The 19,886-nt window shown below is 38.1% G+C and overlaps 1 protein-coding gene and 1 long non-coding RNA gene across 2 annotated transcripts in view; one reads left to right on the forward strand and one right to left on the reverse strand.

Moving 5' to 3' along the window:
- The window catches only part of numa1 (nuclear mitotic apparatus protein 1), a 57,263-nt gene extending 50,473 nt beyond the window's left edge, over positions 1–6,790 (reverse strand). Inside the window, exons 1-11 of the mRNA XM_034167757.1 lie at positions 6,716–6,790; positions 6,474–6,521; positions 3,877–3,962; positions 3,290–3,363; positions 2,798–2,886; positions 2,643–2,717; positions 2,408–2,501; positions 2,084–2,252; positions 1,539–1,678; positions 1,252–1,363; positions 745–862 (exon numbers count right to left, since the gene is read on the reverse strand). Of these exons, the coding sequence (XP_034023648.1) occupies positions 745–862; positions 1,252–1,363; positions 1,539–1,678; positions 2,084–2,252; positions 2,408–2,501; positions 2,643–2,717; positions 2,798–2,886; positions 3,290–3,363; positions 3,877–3,962; positions 6,474–6,512 (996 nt within the window). The 5' untranslated portion in view covers positions 6,513–6,521; positions 6,716–6,790. The remainder of the gene's footprint in view (positions 1–744; positions 863–1,251; positions 1,364–1,538; positions 1,679–2,083; positions 2,253–2,407; positions 2,502–2,642; positions 2,718–2,797; positions 2,887–3,289; positions 3,364–3,876; positions 3,963–6,473; positions 6,522–6,715) is intronic.
- A 6,026-nt stretch (positions 6,791–12,816) lies between these two features.
- LOC117508107 lies at positions 12,817–18,878 on the forward strand. Its single transcript, XR_004559986.1, has 3 exons — positions 12,817–12,831; positions 16,620–16,623; positions 18,435–18,878. It is a non-coding gene; the product is annotated as an uncharacterized LOC117508107 (long non-coding RNA).
- Positions 18,879–19,886: the final 1,008 nt, after the last annotated feature.

Genomic DNA, 19,886 nt, shown 5'->3' on the forward strand with positions numbered 1-19,886 from the left:
ATCTGATTCCATCTGCTCAAAGTGATGTTAATGAGAGAAATCACCTGGTGCAGTGGGTGGTTACAAATAAAACCTGCACCTCTTGGCCCTTTCTGTAATCAGTTTGACACCTGTGCGGGTTGGTAAGGTTAGACCTGACTTATGTTAAGTGCCTTGAGGCAGCTTTGTTGTGATTTGGTGCTATATAAACTAAATAAATTGTAAACACAAAGCTCTTATATCAGCTCCACCACAAACGCAAGACAGTCATCTCCAGCTACAAGCCACATAAGCAATAACATTTATTTTGAAAATACATGGGAGATACCCCCCCAACTATATTAACAATGGAAAGCATGTGGATTTCCAAAAAATAGGGGGGGGGGGGGGGGGGAATTCCCCAGCCAATCACCTCAGCAGGTGAGTTCACTGATCAGCACTGAGCTGAAGGGAGGAGCAAAGCATGACTGGTAATAAATACATTATTCTGTGATAATTAATATATTACAATAATAATGGCAACAGTGTGCCATGTTTATCAAAGTGAAGTCAGAGAAGTTCAGTTTGTGAAGTGGATTTTAAACCTCTTGAAAAAAGTAGCAGCTTGTGAAATGGCATATAACTCCATACATGGAGTAAGAAGATAAAACAAACCATTCAGTTTTCTTTTGTTACTGCACGCTTCCAGTAGTAAAACACTGACATAGGTGTAATGTTATCTTGGCAGATTGGTTCTAACAGAACAACGTGCATGTGTGGCATTACCTTGGCAGACAACGCCCCGTTCTCTTCGGTCAGCTCATCGACTTTACGTTCCATAAGTGAGACAGTGCTCTTGAAATCTTTATTTTCCTTCAACGTCTCATTAAGACGCATTTGTGTCCTAAGAAAGACAAACATGAAAGTGTTCTGCCCCTCTGACAAACTTGTTTTTGTTATATTCTTGCACATAAAAGAAAGTGAACGTTCATACTGATTACATTGTGTAATTGCATGAGAGATTCTGTAGTGGATCACAGCCTCATTTCCCAAAAGCTTTTGAAGCCCAAAATTATGTTTATCCCATTGAAAGTATATAAGCTAAGAATTATCAACTCAGACTTAAGATACCTTAGGGAGATAGGACTCAAGATTTTCTCAAGTAATGAGTGACCAGAATATTGTAAATGCACACATCTACAACACTCACAAAGAAGGATCCATTAGATTTTATATGGACTTAAAACAACAATCATGTTTCACAAAAAATGAGTTGTGCCCATGGGTACTTGCATGTTACTCTTGGTTTCAAGTTCATTCATTTGTTCCCTGGCAATATGTTCTCGCTCACTCTGCTCTTCTTTCAGTTTATCTACACAGTGTTGTAGCTGGTTAATATGGGTCTCTGAAAAGAACAAACATGACAGAAAAAAAAAGTCTATTTGCCAGAGCACAGCAACATAAACAAATATAGAAACAGTGACAGTAGGATGTTTCATCAAATGCCGTTATCACATCACTTCAGTGTAAACGAAAGCTTTGTTTAAGAAAACAATAACTATGCAAAAAAAATTTGATACCTCTCCGTGCAACGAGTGCAACCTTGCTCGCAAGCTCTCGCTCCAAACCATCTCTGTAGTCTCTCTCCTTCATCAGCTGCCTCTGCATTTTCCTCACCTGAAATTTCGGGGTGTTCATGATATCCTGGAGGGGCGATGCACTGTGAGGGAATAAAAATCACATGAAGCAAGGTTACATACTTGTGAAATTCAATAAGTCAAATTCATTCATAATTTTAGTTAAGGCCACAGCCGAACACTCCTGACACCAGTTCCATTTTATCAGACACCAAGATGAGCTGATTCGCCTTGTTGATCTCCAGCAACAGTAATGTATAACTTTTATATTACATAGTTATAAGTTCGATGATAATTGCACAAAACTGGCCACATTAGTAAATAATAATAAAAGCTGTTAATTACTTTAAAAAAAAAATTACGACATACAAAAGATTGTGATAATTACACCATTAAACAGATTTTAGTGATGGCAATAGAACAGCCAATCACACATTTGAGGACTATAATAAGCACGTCTCAGATAAATTCACAATCCACATTGAGACCTGACTGATGAAGAAGCCACAATTTCCATATCCATAAACTTGACTTTCGGGGTGTGCCTGAACACAGGGGACTCATCATCTGACAATGAAGAAACAGCTGAAGTGGTTGACAAAGTGGATGTAGACGACGTTGCTGATGCTTTGAATGCCTCACGTGGGACTGGCACATCTGAAAACCATAGAGATGTGCTTTTACACATTTAACAGTCATTAAGACAAAAGTTAAAACTAGAGGTTTTTAGCAGTCAAACACCTTAACCCTTGTGTGACAATAATGGTTGGTCATGAAATGTCAGACAACTGAAGTACAAATTTGTGCCATACTTCTTCTTGCCAAATAAGCATCAATTCCACTGCTGAAGTATACAGAGCCGTCACTCTCCATCACATAGCAGGCAGCTAGGTTTGCAATCTCTCGCTAAAATAGAAAAAGGAGTCACAGGGATAAATTTACACAGAATTTAAAAACATTAAGGGGGGGGGGGGGGTGTTATGAATGAGACACTTAAAAAAAAGGTGTCAAAGAACATTCTAATATCAAAAATACCTCTGCTCTTACCTCCACTTCAGGTTCCAACTGGTCCAGAGTGCAGCGGTCATTCATCATGTCATGGTAAACAAGCAGCAGGAGGACCTGGAATTAATCGCAAAAGTGAGATTGCTCAGAATTCCTCACTTTTGCAATCACATTCATGTCTTTATGTTTCAAAATACCTTTGAGATTTCTATTGTGAGGTTGATGCCATTTCTTATGCAGTCCCAAGATAATGAAACACCTTTGTCTGCATTAAACCTGCAGTCTCCTAATTAGAACAAACTAGAGATTAGTAACAGCTACAATTTCTTATTAGAAACTAAGAGGCAATAATCTTGTTTCTGTTGACCATGTGCCATTCAAGAAAAAAATTTAAATAAAAAATTACACCCAGCAGGGTCAACCACAATTTAGCTTAATTCCTACATGTTCACATTTCTTCTCTCATCACTGAGGAGAGTTTGCTGCACAAGTGTAACAGGTTTTGCTAAACCGAGAAAAATAAATGTCCTCAATGCCAGGTTCACCAAACAGACTGACATCTTGTTGACCATCCACCACAAATGCAGCTTCACATGGACCTTTTGAGATTGTACATATTCTGCAAAGCTCATTTACACAAACCCATATATTAATTTTTGTTTGAAAAGGAAAAGATTCAATTAACTCACTTTCAATAAAGTCTGTAAGAAGCTTTAACCGATCTTCACTTAACTCGCACAAGTATGGGCTGGATTCCTTTTTCCTGAAGTAACAGGCAAAAAAAGAAAGTCATAAGAAAGTCAACACACACACACAAAACTGTACTTCCTCAAAGCAAATTTTGTTTGTATATCCACATAGAATGAGTGAGTAATGATTTGTTGTCCCTAACATTGTTAATGACTGAAGGGGGGGGGAGATAAATAAAAACCTATAGAAATGTTTGAATTTATTTATGAACATTTATATTTATTTGTACCAAGTACTTCTACTCTGGATGAACTGTATTTAATTCTTTACTGTATGTACAGGTAATGATTTTTTTAAAACCACCTTAAACAGACTTGACACTCTAACATGGACATATTTGCTATTTGTTGCCATTTTTCCTCATTTAATAGACACAATAGGGTGGATATATGCCTAAACACAAAATTTACTATAGTTGATATATATACACCAATAACATCTCTCACTCACCACAAAAGACTATCTTTTAGTTTTGCTAAATCAAAGATATTATTATACATGATTTGCTGATACTCTTGGCACTCACAGCTTGTGAACAACTTTCAGCAGAAGTCTTCCATCTTGTAGATCATAAATATTTATTGGTTGGTCGCTCACTTTTGTGCCATTGAGCTGTAAAAAGACGGCGTCACAATGTGAGACATTACACTGTATTAATAGTGAATTTTCTGGTCAAAGCAGCATCACTTAAAAAAAAAAAAAAAACCACACACGCCAGCAACAAGATCTGACCAAAATGACAGCACTTAAATATAGGGAAAGTTCAGTTTCTCTGCAGACACTATTACGCTGTCCATAGAGAAATTTAACTTTCCCTGTGCAATTTTTATTCTTTGTAGTTTTCAAGAAGTGTTCCATAAACATGTTACTGTTTCAAGAAATATGCCTCTGCATGCACACAAAACCACTGAAAATGACAAACTAGGATTAGGGCCAATCCGACCCCAGATTGGTATTGGAACCCAATACAGACATAATTCGCAGATTGGAAGTTCTTGATCCAAGCTGCAGGATTTTCTGATACTGAAGAGAAACCACATCTGTGAAAACTCTTGTGCTGCCTGCTTTCTGCTCTGTTTACTGCTGAACGGGAGGAGGGGGAGGTTTCTGAGCTGAAGGCGAGCCGTTTGTTCCGCAGAGAGTCGATGGTTTTAAGCCATGGATAACAGCAAATTTCTGCCCGGCTCTCGGGTTCAAATGCTCTATGCAGCCAAGCATGGATTTTCCAAAAAAATGAACTGAATTGTTACTGAAAAATCAGCCACTTCAACATCCCAAGGGTATGAAGCTGCACCTCGGAGCGCAGCTGAACAGAGATTCCCTTTCTCTCTCTCCACTGAATGGGAAAAAATTTCAAGTAAAATCCTCTGGATTAAAAGTATTAATCCAGAGTTATGCGCATGAGCGCCGCTGGTGATACAGCTAGAAATTTACGGGTTATTTTACAGCTGAAATGCTTTGTGTTTCCAAAAAGTTCAAAGTTGATGCAGTAAGAAAACAGTGAGAAAGAGACAGAGCAAACAAGAGGCAGAAAAAGAGGGAGAGAGAACTTAATTTTTACTCTTAACACTTGCTTTGACAATTTAAACATGTTTCCCATGTAAATAAAGCTCCATTGAAATTGAAAATAGAGATAGAGACATTTCTATATACACAAAAGACCTGTTTCTCTCTTTAATATTGCTCACAAATCTGTGCTGGTGAGCACTTCTTTGCTGAGATAATCCATCCCACCTCACAGGGGTGCATATCAAAATGCTGATTAAACAGCATGAGCATTGCACAAGTGTACCTTTGACGGAGGTTGATGAATAAATTGCAGACCACCTGCTTTGATTAGAGCTCCAGCTATTACTGATTCGACAAGTCTGAATGAAAGATTTAAATCTGAGTTGTACTGGTCAAACTTGCATTACAGTAGGTTTGTTTTACGAGTGAGTGCATCCAACCCATTAAACGTGAGTAGAGATATTAAAAACAGGTGGCAGTGTTATTCTGTGCACAGCAGAAAATTGTCACTTGCTTTAGGTCTCAATTTTTATTCATTTAATTGACTATACAGACAGCGATACAGCTCCAGTATCACAAACTGCTACAAAACACAGAGGTTTGCTGTGTTTTCACTCATTAAAAAATATCGACCGCGTTGCTAAGCAGGTCACATGATGTCCGGCTTCATGGATAGTTAAATGACCTAGACTGACCAACCAGAAGCACTACATTATGAATAGAATTTTACATTGTTAATACAGATAGTTACACTCTTAAATCTCAGTTCTCAATTCCCATAGTCGTTAAGTGTTTTCTTTTATTCCGTATCAATTTTAAATCCACTTTACACTATTATTTCGTGTTGTCTAGTTTTTGTTTACAAGCCAGCTTTATACTTTTAATTGTTGTAAGTATAATGTTTTTCTGTTTTCAATTTGTTTCTTTCTAGTTTTTGAATATTTTGTTAAGGCATTAACAAAATAATCAAAAACTAGATGGAAACAAGAGTGTAACTATCTGTATTAACAATGTAAAATTCTATTCATACGTGGGTAGGCTGAAAAGATCTAAGGCTCACTATAATGCAGTTAATGCATTACTCCTTCATGAGGAGCCTTAGAACTTTTCAGCCTACCCTCATAATGTAGTGCTTCTGGTTGGCCAGTCTAGGTCATGTAACTATCCATGATAGTGGATAGTTACTTGGTTTCAGTGCAGAAGGTTCCGGGTTCAAATTCCACCTCTGCCATATTTTTCCATGTAATGTGGAGTTGCATCAGGAAGGGCATCCGGCATAAAACCTGTGCCAATTCAACATGCAGATCCACCTTGGATTTGCTGTGGCGACCCCAAGTGCAAACAAGGGAGCAGCCGAAGGGACTTACTTCTGTTAATGCAATTATTGTTACCTTGTTGTGGACCACAAAGGTAAGTTTTAGTGCATTACATGCAAAGTCACTGTAAGAATGAATGAATAAATAAATGAATGAATAGATAGACAGATAGGAAACACTTATTGCTGCACTTCAGGTACATAGTTTAACTTTGCAGTAACATAGAACAGAAAATGTTTAAACAATTGCAGATTTAAAATAAATAAATAAAAATACAAACGTGTGACAGTTGACTTACCCAACAGAGCAGAGCCTTTACAGACAAGTTAATGGCCATTTTACATGCCTGTGTCGCAAACAAACAATATGTGGTTAAACTCAAAACAAATACACACGAGCGAGTTTAAATTAACCGATGATAAGTTAGCGTTAGCACTACAGAGTTAGCGTAAATGTGCGTAAGCTAAGTCCAAGATTTTTGCGCGAAAAATCATTAAAGCTGATGTTTACTTATTATTAAGATGTGACTGACTGACTGACCTTAACTAACAAATCTATTTTCGTCCACTCGTCCGTCGATTCGTTTGCGTTAACACCAAACAACTGCTCTCTGACGCAGACCCAAACAAATTTAAATCTTTAGTTCAAGATTGAGGCAGCCAATCTGCTTGCACGAATCGACGCGTTATGATACTACGCAGTGTTTGATTGGCAGAATTTTTCTTCTTCTTTCCTACAATGCATTGACGGTGTGGATTTGTCGTATTGCTGCCACCAACCTGACTGGAGTGTCGTGTAGAAGGAGAAGAAAAAGAAACGCTTTTATGAGCTGATGGTTTTGATAAATATTCTTCGGAAGCCTTATAATTAACATATACATCAATCTGTGCTTCAACTGATGACTTTCCTGCTTTTTGAATATTATTTGGTGTTATTCAATAACTAGGTGTAGAATGAACTTCTTTTCGCTCCAGTTGCATTCTTGTATATTTTATTTTGTTGCCCCAGTATCTTTTGTGATGCTTCGGTTTTTCAGTTATTGCTGAATCAAATTCCAAAAGACAAATAATAAATACAGCCTTTGTGACATTTGTTTGTTTGCTTGTTTGTTTGTTTGTTTTTCTCTTTCCAGTACCACGAAATTACTCGTACCCATTCTGGTCTATCTCGTGACCCCCTCCTTGTACATTATGAATGGTCCAATCTATCCAGTAAAACCTGAAAACATATTTGAACACAAACTCACTTGAATGGCAGAATAAATTACATTTAGCAAAATATAGTAACAGATGGTGCTCCCTTTTATTATTATTTGACCTGAACATGGCAGCGGATGTTGATCCCGTGTGTTCGTCCATCCACCTGTGAAGGAAATAACTCAGACTTGGTTGAATGGTTGAGGGTTGGCTGCTGTAAAGGATTAAAGATATGCCAATTAAGTATAAAGTCATATGTCACTTTTTGACTTTGGGTGACATTGAAAAATCAAACTCAAGGTCAAAGCCAAAACAGCATACACATGGTGCAATGGTTGTAGTAGTTACATTTTGGACAAAACTAATCAAATGTCAAGGTCATATAGAACCACATATTAAATAACGTGGCCTTCAATGAATCACAAATGATTCATTTGCACGACTCTGTGTCAAATATATAAAAAGCAGGTGTTATAGTCTCTGTTGTGGAATGTAAATGGTCATCCCAGTTTGCGCTGTGGCAGGGTGTCTAAATATGGATACTTTTGTTGAAAAGTGTTTCCATGTCATTTTAACAGCTGTGCAAACCATTGAGATTTGTGCTCAATCTTCAAAAGCTACAGTGCAGCCTTCCATGAATTTGGGGACACCAGTGCTAGCTCTTTCTGATTACCCTTGACCTCTGATTCTAACTTACTGCAGGATGACAGTCAAACCTGAGATGACCACCAAAGATCTTGTCTTCCTAGAGGAGAATCAAAATGGTCTCACAAGAAAAAAAAAAATCCAGACTCACACAGTCACACTCATCTTCAATCACTTAGTCCAATTAAGTGTCACGGGGGGCTGGAGCCTATCCCAGCAGTCATAGAGCGCAAGGCGGGGTACACCTTGGACAGGACGCCAGTCTGTCACAGAGCCACAAACAGACAAACAAACACATTCACACCCACTTGCACACCTACGGACAATTTAAAGAGTCCAATCCACTTAACCCGCACGTCTTTGGATGTGGGAGGAAACCGGAGCACCTGGAGGAAACCCACACAAACACGGGGAGAACATGCAAACTCCACACAGAAAGGTCACGGGCAGGAACTGAACCCATGACTTTCTCGCTGTGATGCAACAGTGTTAACCACTAAGCCACCGTGCTGCCAAAACCCAGACTATAAGTTGCATTCATTTTTGAAACATGTATGTCACAAGAATTCAAGAAAATTTAAACAATTTGGAAAGAAAACATAGGATAAATATCATTAATGTTGTGTTTCATGTTTTCACTACAGTGGAAAAAGTACTGAACCATGTTGTGTTCCATTACACACCTACATTTCTAGTTTATAATAGCCAAGTGGCCTCTGAGTCCATGTGTATGGATTTGATCTCACCGATACCAGGGAGAGCTGACATTTGCTGTTTGTTATGCTTATGTATGTTGGGTCAAGGATGAACACTGTAAAAACAGAAAGTAGATAGGACAAATATCTTTGGAGAAATTAGTAATTTTACTAACCATTGAACAATGGATGTTGTGCTGCAATGCACCATGGGGGTTTGGGATTTTAAATATTGTTATTGTGGTTCATGTTAGTTTAACAGTGTTATTGATTTGTGTTTTTGTTCTTTCGTTGGTTTAGTCAGTTTAGATAGGTGTTAAGTTGCTGTCACCATGAGTGAGTTAAGTGTCTTCCGCCACCGTCTTGGTTTGCCAAATTAAAAGCATCTGCATACAGCAGAATGCAGGAAAGACAAACAGCTGCGTGTGATTTTAATCACGCACAAACTGGGGAAAGCTGACATTTGCTGTTTGTGTCAAGGATGAACGTGCGAAAACTGAACAGCATCAATGCAATAAGAGCAAAACACCATCTTATGATATGAAATATCTTATGAAATATGAATTGAAAAATAAGATATTGAATTATGATGACAGCCAATAAATGTGGCTCTAATCTGTTGAATCATTAGTTTTTCCTAAGAATAGATATTAGGTAAATACTGAGAAACATTCTCCAAAGGTTTTCTAAATTGTATATATACACTACCAGTCAAGTGTTTGGGCACACCTTCCATATATATACACTCAACAAAAATATAAACGCAACACTTTTGGTTTTGCTCCCATTTTGTATGAGATGAACTCAAAGATCTAAAACTTTTTCCACATACACAATATCACCATTTCCCTCAAATATTGTTCACAAACCAGTCTAAATCTGTGATAGTGAGCACTTCCCCTTTGCTGAGATAATCCATCCCACCTCACAGGTGTGCCATACCAAGATGCTGATTAGACACCATGATTAGTGCACAGGTGTGCCTTAGACTGCCCACAATAAAAGGCCACTCTGAAAGGTGCAGTTTTATCACACAGCACAATGCCACAGATGTCACAAGATTTGAGGGAGCGTGCAATTGGCATGCTGACAGCAGGAATGTCAACCAGAGCTGTTGCTCGTGTATTGAATGTTCATGTCTCTACCATAAGCCGTCTCCAAAGTCGTTTCAGAGAATTTGGCAGTACATCCAACCAGCCTCACAACCGCAGACCACGTGTAACCACACCAGCCCAGGACCTCCACATCCAGCATGTTCACCTCCAAGATCGTCTGAGACCAGCCACTCGGACAGCTGCTGAAACAATCGGTTTGCATAACCAAAGAATTTCTGCACAAACTGTCAGAAACCGTCTCAGGGAAGCTCATCTGCATGCTCGTCGTCCTCATCGGGGTCTCGACCTGACTCCAGTTCATCTTCGTGACCGACTTGAGTGGGCAAATGCTCACATTCGCTGGTGTTTGGCACGTTGGAGAGGTGTTCTCTTCACGAATGATGCGAAGGAGATGTGTTGCACTGCATGAGGCAAATGGTGGTCCCACCAGATACTGACTGGTATCCCCCCCCAGTAAAACAAAACTGCACCTTTCAGAGTGGCCTTTTATTGTGAGCAGTCTAAGGCACACCTGTGCACTAATCATGGTGTCTAATCAGCATCTTGATATGGCACACCTGTGAGGTGGGATGGATTATCTCAGCAAAGGAGAAGTGCTCACTATCACAGATTTAGACTGGTTTGTGAACAATATTTGAGGGAAATGGTGATATTGTGTATGTGGAAAAAGTTTTAGATCTTTGAGTTCATCTCATACAAAATGGGAGCAAAACCAAAAGTGTTGCGTTTATATTTTTGTTGAATATATATATATATATATATATATATATATATATATATATATATATATATATATATATATATATATATATATACAGTTGCAGTTCCTATTGGTAAATGTTGTCATTGTGTTGCATATTTTAGTAATATTACAGTCCGTATCATTGCCTTTTTAAAATGTTTTTATTTCAATAATATCCTTTGTACAAAAAGTAGAAAATAGCCATAGTCACACAGAAATTTTACAAAGTGTAAAATAACAACAAGAGGGGTTTAGCAGGAAATTTTAATTATTTTAAAAAATAAAGAAAAGGAAAATAAATACAAAACAGTTTTAATCCTCAGAAAAAAAATAATTCCCGATACTGTACATTTTCAAAGCTCTGGTACTTTTTTTTTTTTTTTACAGTTCATGAAGGATAAAGTTTGAGTAGATCCACAAAAGTCGGACAAGAAATTTTTAAAGTTTTGGGGATGTTTTTGCAAACTTGCACTTATGGATGTGAACTTTACCATCCAAAATAAATAGATTTACAAGAAATTCAGTGTCAGATTTAGACTGTTCAAAATGCATAACTGTGTGTGTCACTGTCTTGGCATAGCTTGGCGATAGAAGGAATGTCAATGCCTTGATATGAACTCAGTCCCTCCACTGAGCAGTAAGATCTATAATGTATTTAAAAGATACATACTTCTGGTGCCTGAGGACCTGAGGCAAGGGGAGCAATCAAACGCAGTGATTTACAATCGACTTCATTATTCATGTTTCTTGATAAGGTGCTTGGGTCACATAGCACAACGCCAACGGGCCAACATTAGCATGAGTACCTCCACTGTGAGAATCCATCCATCCATTTTCTATACATGCTTACTCCAGTTAGGGTGATGGGGGGTTCCCAGCAGACATAGGGTGTGAGGCAGGGTTCTGTTGCTTCAGATCATGGGATCGTGCCCCACGTGGGGCCTTTCTGTGTGGAGTTCGTGTGTGCATGGGTTCCTTCCGGGTGCTCAGGCTTCCATCTACATCCAAAAACATGCAGATTAGGTGAATTGGACACTTTAAACTGACCGTGGGTGTGTGTGCAGGTGTGAATGTCTTTGTCTTATATGTGGCCCTGCGACAGACTGGCATCCTGTCCAGGGTGTACCCTGCCTTCATTGTGAGCAAATGGACTTATTATGTGCTTTAAAAACATACTTAGAGTTACAGTTTTGCTTAGAAAAATCTTACTACACAACTTTATGCAATTTTATATGTTCATTTATATATTCTATACCCAGTTACTCCAACTCGGGGGGTCACAGAGGCCTAGAACCTATCACAACAGTCATAGAGCAAGAGGTGACATACACCCTGGACAGGACAGCGGTGTAAACAGAGAAATTCATTCACACCTACGGTCAATTTAAAGTTTCCAGTCCGTCACAGATCCAGAATCACCAGGTTTAAGAACAACTTGTTTCTCTCGAGTGCCACAAGACACCTGAGCTGTGATCTCTGACCCCCATTCCCCCCTTTGATATTTCAATTTCAATTTATTTTAATTTATATAGCGCTAAATCACAACAAATTTGCCTCAAGGTGCTTCACACAAGTAAGGTCTAACCTTACCAACCCCCAGAGCAAGCACACAGGCTACAGTAAGGAAAAACTCCTGCTGATGATTTGAGGAAGAAACCTCAAGCAGACCAGACTCAAAGGGGTGACCCTCTGCTTGGGCCATGCTACCGACACAATTTACAAATATTATTAGATGTTGCGCCTACACCTCCCTCAATCACAGCTACATTTACACTAATGTTCATATTATAGCGTTATTTACACGAGCTGCACTCAGCACATGAGAAACATGAGCTGTTTTTATTATTCTGGGCTCGTATGCACGAAGCAGCCTAAGGCTAATAATAACTCCTAGTGATGTTGTTCTAAGAAAAATCTTAGAATTTCTCAAATTCTTAGACATTTCTTAGAACTTTTCTTTGGTAACATGAAAGTTTTCCGCAAAGCACCTTAGGCCTTAAGAGAGCTCCTAAGGTGCCAAACTGGTAAGAGTAGTGAGGAGGATTTTTAAGAAGCCTAAGAGTGTCTTAAGCAGACAACCTGGTGGAAAAGACAGAGAGGAAGCAGATATTCTCCATATGTAAGATGACAGTGAGTCAGTAACACACTACCTACTTGAACTACGTAATTATTTTATGGTAATTTACTGTCGTAATGCATTTATAAATTGTTTAGGTTGTTGTCATCACATACACACATTATCATTATTTTATTATTATTATCAGTATTATTGATATTTTATTTTAATATTAGTTCTATTTTGTCATTTGATTTTTAAATGGACCACAGTGGAAATAAGTGTTTTCACTTTCTTATGTCATGCATGCAATTTTAATGTATTTACAATTATATTATGTACTTACAATTGAACTTATTAATAAACTCACGCACTTTTAATATGTACGAGATAATAGATAATTGCCATGTGAATGAGATATGTTCAAACATCTTTCAAGCTGTGTAACAACTTATTTTGTGGTGAGCTGCATGACATAATGAAAGACAAGTGAGAGCTTTTGTCTTTTTGGCACTCTGCCACTAGGAGGCAGAGTGCCTTGTTTTTCAGATAAAACAACACAGGGACGGCATCAAACACGTTATACCTTTTACTTATGGTGACAAGATGGTGACACTTAACTCACTAAACCAATTGAACTACAAAAACAATAAATCAACAACACTAACAACATTTTTAAACTAACCACAATAACAACATTTAAAACCCCAAACCCAGAACTCCCATAATGCATTGCAGCACAAGAATTTACAAGTTCTGCAACCGACCCGGCAATTGCTCCAGTTTAATTTTGCTGAGTATCATCATCATGACATTAAATTATTTACACAATTACGCATTTCTTAATGCAGCTATATGATGTTGTTGTTTTACTGTTCATTCAGAAGCGCAGAGTGCATTTATTTTTTTCCCCCTTCCCTTTCTGTGACAACCAAGCACAAATCTTACAGGACCACGTCATACCTAGCAACGGGGTCAACCCCACCTCCACACTAAGATAGGAGTTTCAGTCTCCATCTTGCTCTCAGACACCTGCTGGGACACTCTTTGGCTAAGGTTCCTTGCCAGGAAATTTTAGGCTAAGTTAGGAGCTCTTTGAGAGGACTTTGAGATGCTTCGTGCATACAGTCTTTTACAAAGACTTATATTAAGATCTTATTGGCACCTTTATTTATTTATTTATTTGTCTTTTTTATTGCTTAAGGCCCCATCACACATAGTGCTAATATGTACAACTCCAGGGCATTGTATTAAATCCCTCTTATCAAGCAAAACAAATATGATCTGTCTGTTCCTCTGTCGATGACCCATGGTTACTGACGTACAGTCATGAAATGACACGAATGAGAAGCAGTTTGCTCATCTCATTCATGTCCACATCTGCTGGCGCGTCTCTAGCCGGCCTGCACATGTCCTGCTGACACTGCGTCATGTGAAACAGAGCTCACGTGGGTGACATGTTAGTCAGATCGCCTGCTGCGTGTTATGATCTGACAGTCTGTTTCACCCTAGGGGCAGCCTGTCCATGTACGCGCGCGTTCGCTTGCTGCAGCCCATCGCCACAGTGATATATGTATTTATTTTTGTCCACTTGATGACAGCAAACAGACACGCGTGTTACAGTGGTCAGTTGTTAGTCCATGTCTGTCCAAACACAGTACGTGCTGTCCAGCTGGGATGTCCAGAATGACAGATCTTCACGGCCGCTTCCATCATAACCACACCTCCTGTCAGTTCAGTGCACACACCAAAGCCACACTCGTGGAGCACTTAGACAAATTTCACTGCAAGTACAACAGTGATTGTCTGCAGACTGCTGTCGTGCCAAGACTTACAGTCTGAAAAATACAGTAAAAAAAACACAACAAAAACCCCTGACAAACTGTATATTGAATATTTATATCATACTGAAATATTTAAAAGGACAAATAAATGTCAGATTTGATCTTTTTATAAAGTATGAGATTTATTCAGACAGGCCATACAGAAACACCGCACTGATTCAGCTCCTGCTGCTCGATGTACACAGAATTAAAATAACAGCAAGGTCACAATAAAATATGAACATATGACAAAGACATATTCAAGACAATCCTTCTTTCTTCATGTTCATTTTTAATACACTTGCATTTGCAATCCTCTGCGTATCTGCAACAGTGGTGCAAATGAAACAGTATGATGAAGAGCAGCCTTTGCACACTTGTGTGTTATTGCTGAGAACAATGACACCTTTAAATCATGGTCCCTCACAACAACACTGTACTGCAAGTAAAAAAAAAAAAGCCAGCAGAAACTGTAGAATAGCAGATCATTCCAAAAGCTACACAAATGATTAAATTACACATGTTTAAAGCTACAATCTGTAGGATTTAGCATCATCTAGTGGTGAGGTTGCATTATGCAGTCACAATTTTTCTTCCTTTCACATTTTTGCTTCTTCGCCAAAGAGGATTCAAGCTCCCTTGTCTTTGGTTGTGATAACCAATATATATGATTCTCCATTTCAGAAAAATGAGGATTCTCAAACATGTTAGCCTGTGTATAGGGGAGTAACCACTGATTCCTCTCCTTTTTTCTTCTGGCAGCACTGCAAAATGTGTGGTAAGTGTGTCCCTTTTGGGCTACTGTACCAACATGAGGGGCCCAATCTCATGTAGATAGGAAGGGCTCATTCTAAGCTTGTGAAAACACCCTCTAAATCCTACATACTGTAGTTTTACAAACAGAAGACAACAAATTTAAAAATGAAAATAAATTTCACAAGAATGATCCACTTCTTAAAATACACACAAAAAAATAATCAGTAACTTGAAATGAATTGCTGTACACATTTGGTAAAATGCTGAGACAATAACTAAAAAGAGCACATACAGTAAATATGGTGACATCACCTGGATTCTCAACTTAACACACCAGTGTTCTGATTTAATGTCAGTTTGTAACCTGCTCTTCATGGCAATTTGAAAGTTTAGTCGACAATGCCTGGTTTCATTAGTCACTGAACAAGTCATCAGGTTGAGTGGTGAAATTTTCTGAGAAGCAACAAAAAGTCTGGTTTCTACTGGGTAAACTTTTAGATATCTTTTACCCAGATGACTGGGAACCTTCGTTGACAGTTTTTGTGGCAATAAATGTTCCAGAATGCTTTTGTTGTGAAGGAGATGACATTTAATAAGTTAACACTGACAAAAATATTTCATGTTCATCAAGCAGTAATATTTCTCCTGTGTCATTGTCCACCAACAATACAAAATATAGAACAAACCGGATTTAATGACACACACCAGAAAAACAAGACGACCAGAAACTATGATCATCATGCTTAAAGATGTACTACTCTGATTTAACAGTTATCTTAAGATAGCTTTTACTTTTGAAGATTTGCTGTTACAAAGTTTTCTAAATGTGATGTTACTGGTCATCATAATGTAGCTTGAAAAAAGTGTTTTCATTTTCTTTAAAGTAGTCTTATTTCACAATAACACGTGTGTTATTGATTACAAAGCTGAATTTGTGTTACAATATAATTGTAACACAACTTCATTTTTCAAATCACTACAAAACAAATCATTTATGCGCCTGTGACTTTAAATGGAAGGATGGGGGTGTTTCTTGCCACGTCCCCTTTGAGGATGTATCGCTCAGAGCAACCAGGAGTCCAGATATGGACTTCCTTCCCATATATTACTTATGTCTAAATCTAGCGGGTTGTGGCTTCCAGTATACTGATTATAGCACAAACGTTGTTCAAGGCAGATAATATATATATATATATTTTTTGCAGAGTACAACTCCTTTAAGACTACAAGGCAGACATTATAAACTGAGTAGACAGAACATTTGAAGGAATAAGTCGAGCTATTATACAGTAACTGGAATGTATAGATTTTATATTTAATTTTGTGGTAGTGCCATTTTATACAAAGCAATAGACCCACAGAGAAAGACTTAAAAAGCTCACGAGTTTGGCAGAGTCCAACATTGGAACAATAAAGAATTGTTCACTGAAAATATTCAAAAACCTTGTATTCATAATGCTGTCTATGAAGCATTGGCTAAATCTTTAGAAACTAACTCAAGTGCTAAAATCGCAATTCAACGGGATGAATTCAGACAAGACGTGTTTTCAAGTTTCACAGCATAAGTACAAAAGAGAAAAATGTCAAGAATATCGTTGCTGAGTGAAGGTGATAATCTTTTGTGATTGGAGGAAAGGTATTTTAGTCTAAAACTGTTCCTGGTGTGGATTTTCCAGATGACTGTAACAAAACTTTCACTTTGGATACTCTGTGTGCTTCTTACCCTGTGTGCTGCTATACAATACTACTGGAACCTCAATTTCCCTGAGGGAGTCTTCCCAAGGGATCAATAAAGTTCTATCTAATCTAATTTAATCTAAAAGAAACTGTTTTCCTCTTTGTGCTTTTGGAGATTCAAAATAAACAAGATAAACATGTTTGAAATTTGAACACATGGATAATGATCTACCTTATTTTGCCTCCACAGCTGTATCTTTTTATTGTGTAACAGGTGAAAGGAATAGTAAGTGTTCACCTGATGTATTGTTACTTTTTAAAGATGCATAGATTAAAAAAAAAAAAAAAAGAAAACCCTTCAAGGTGATGTACCAAAGTGTTTTCCTGGACACAGAACTCTGTCTCTGCTGCTGAGGAGACAATCGTAGCAATGTCTCATTTCAATGGTTGTCAATACAAGCAAGCGGAGGAGAAAATAAATTTCAGGTGGAAAGTTTTTCTTTTATTATAAATGCATTTGAACTTGGATGCAAATGCAATCTAGGGATTATATCTAAGCACTCTCAAATGTCAACCCTTGTAGCAAAATAATTCTTTCAACATCTCTGAATTGTAGAAATACAGGAAGCTCTGCTGATAATCACATTGCGAAGAAAAGTGCTACATATCTATATATCTTATACACCATGTTTGCACATGTTTACGACTTGGTAATTATGTCTGTAGTCAGTACATCAGGATACTTTACCAACTCCAACAGGCACTCCCAAAAACACTCACCAACTCAGTGGAATACTTTTCAAAGCTGCATATTTGTATGGCCTAAACACCTGAGATACTGAGCATTAATTCTTACATGCCGTTAAAGGTGATAATTGTTTTAAACATTTTTGCTTGTTACATATGAAACAATATTACAGCAATAAATAAAAATACAAGCGGAAGACCTTCCTCAAAATATTATTTACAGGTACGGCAAACAATTGAGTAACACACGACACACTAAAACGCTGCTGGACCACAATAAAGGCGTCACTATGTGATTGTCAATAGCATGGATTGTACTGATATAAATGGCTAAAGACATTGGAGTACTTTATGTGCTACTTGTGGCACTAACAGGTGGCGCTGCATTATGTAAGAAGTGTTGGGAAACTTCCTGATGAAGACTTTAAGCCAGTTTAAGTTTTACAGGAGAGGGACAAGCGCAACAATTGATGACAATGACGCAAAAATAAGTAGGTTTCCTTTTTTGTTCTTTAAAGTGAAGTAACTTGTGTAGGTCAACAGGTCATTCATATATATATATATATATATATATATATATATATATATATAAATAAAAGAAGAAGAAGGTAGACTTTCTTCGCATAGTGCAATGCATGCCATAGCAACCAGGACAAAGGGTAAAACAATTTCCTTTGGGATTAATAAAGTTCTTATTATTCTTACAACAAAGCGTTGTTCAGTACATCTCTGCAGAGTCCTGGCATTTTGACGTTCAATCATGTCCAAAAATGGATGCGTCATTAGTTGCACCAACAGGCCTAAAAGGAAAGCGCTCATTTTATCTGACTCTGAGCAAGACAACAGTGTAAGACAGAAAAGAGCACGGACTCCAGGAGATTGGAAGATGTAATACTCCAGCTAACAGTCAACTTTAGCAGCCCCAATCAGATTATCACTACATTTGTTCCTCACATTTCATACAAAGTATGTTGTTGATTTACATTGTACATCTGCTCGCATAATGCTGATGAATATTTCAAATATTTCAACTGAGTTAAAAAGGCAGAGCTCTATTGCCAAGTAGTCTTAGCAATAGAGTTTCCCTATGATATGCTTTTTTTAAACATACCATTGTCATGTATAGTTTACTGCCAAAAGCAGCAGATGATAGATTCACCACTATACTGCAATACCAAGAATCTGTCCACTGCTAGTACTTTATTGGGGCCATGTTAGAATATGTTAATGAAAAAGCATGTGTGCAATCTAAAGAAACACCTGTGTCTTACGTACACAAACTTTAGTAAAGATGGCTGCACCGTGTCACTCGATGTTACGTCACTGTGACAACACGCAGTTAAAGGTAAAGCTTAAAAATATAAAATAATAATAATAATAATGATACTGAGGCAGCATGGTGGATTAGTGGTTAGCACTGTTGTCTCACAGCGAGAAGGTTGTGGGATCGCTTCTCACCTGTTGCCTTTCTGTGTGGAGTTTGCATGTTTTCCTTGTGTTTGCGTGTGTTCCCTTTGGGTGCTCCGGCTTCCTCCCACATCCAAAGACATGCAGATTAGGTGAATTGTGAATGGTGACTCTCTGGTGACGATGGCAGAGAAGAGAACACTGGACAAATTGCTGGACATTATGGACAATGCCAGTCACCCTCTGTACATTGTCATCAGCAAGCAGAGGAGCCTCTTCATCCACAGACTGCTCCTTCCCAAGTGCAGGACAAACAGACTGAAAAACTCCTTTGTCCCTCAAGCCATCAAACTGTACAACTCCTCACTCAGGGGGAGGAGGAGTATGGGAAGTAGAGGAACACTGTAGCCATTAAACCAGTAGCAAGCAGTACTTCTGGTATTTATATTTGTGTATTTATATTTGCAAATTGTTTTTTAGTTTCACTTTTGATACTCTGTGTGCTTCTTACCCGTGCTACTATACAATACTACTGGAGCCTCAATTTCCCTGAGGGAGTCTTCCCAAAGGATTAATAAAGTTTTATATAACGGCTGAGTGGTTCCTTGTCATTTGATTTGTGCTTTGTATGTCACGTGACATGGATCATTCGTCCCATTTGTGTTGCATTCCATTTACTGTGCAAATTTGGTTCCATACATTTTGTACACTGCAAACCCTGCACACGCACACACTAGTGGGGGCGACACTTAGCTAAACATGGCAGAGTTTGTTTTGCTGACGGACGACGATTTGAAGGAGCTAATTGACAGTGCTAATTCTTCTAACACACGCACGCACGCACGCACACAC

This window comes from Thalassophryne amazonica, chromosome 4 (assembly GCF_902500255.1).
Source record: "Thalassophryne amazonica chromosome 4, fThaAma1.1, whole genome shotgun sequence".
NCBI classification, from domain to species: Eukaryota; Metazoa; Chordata; class Actinopteri; order Batrachoidiformes; family Batrachoididae; genus Thalassophryne; species Thalassophryne amazonica.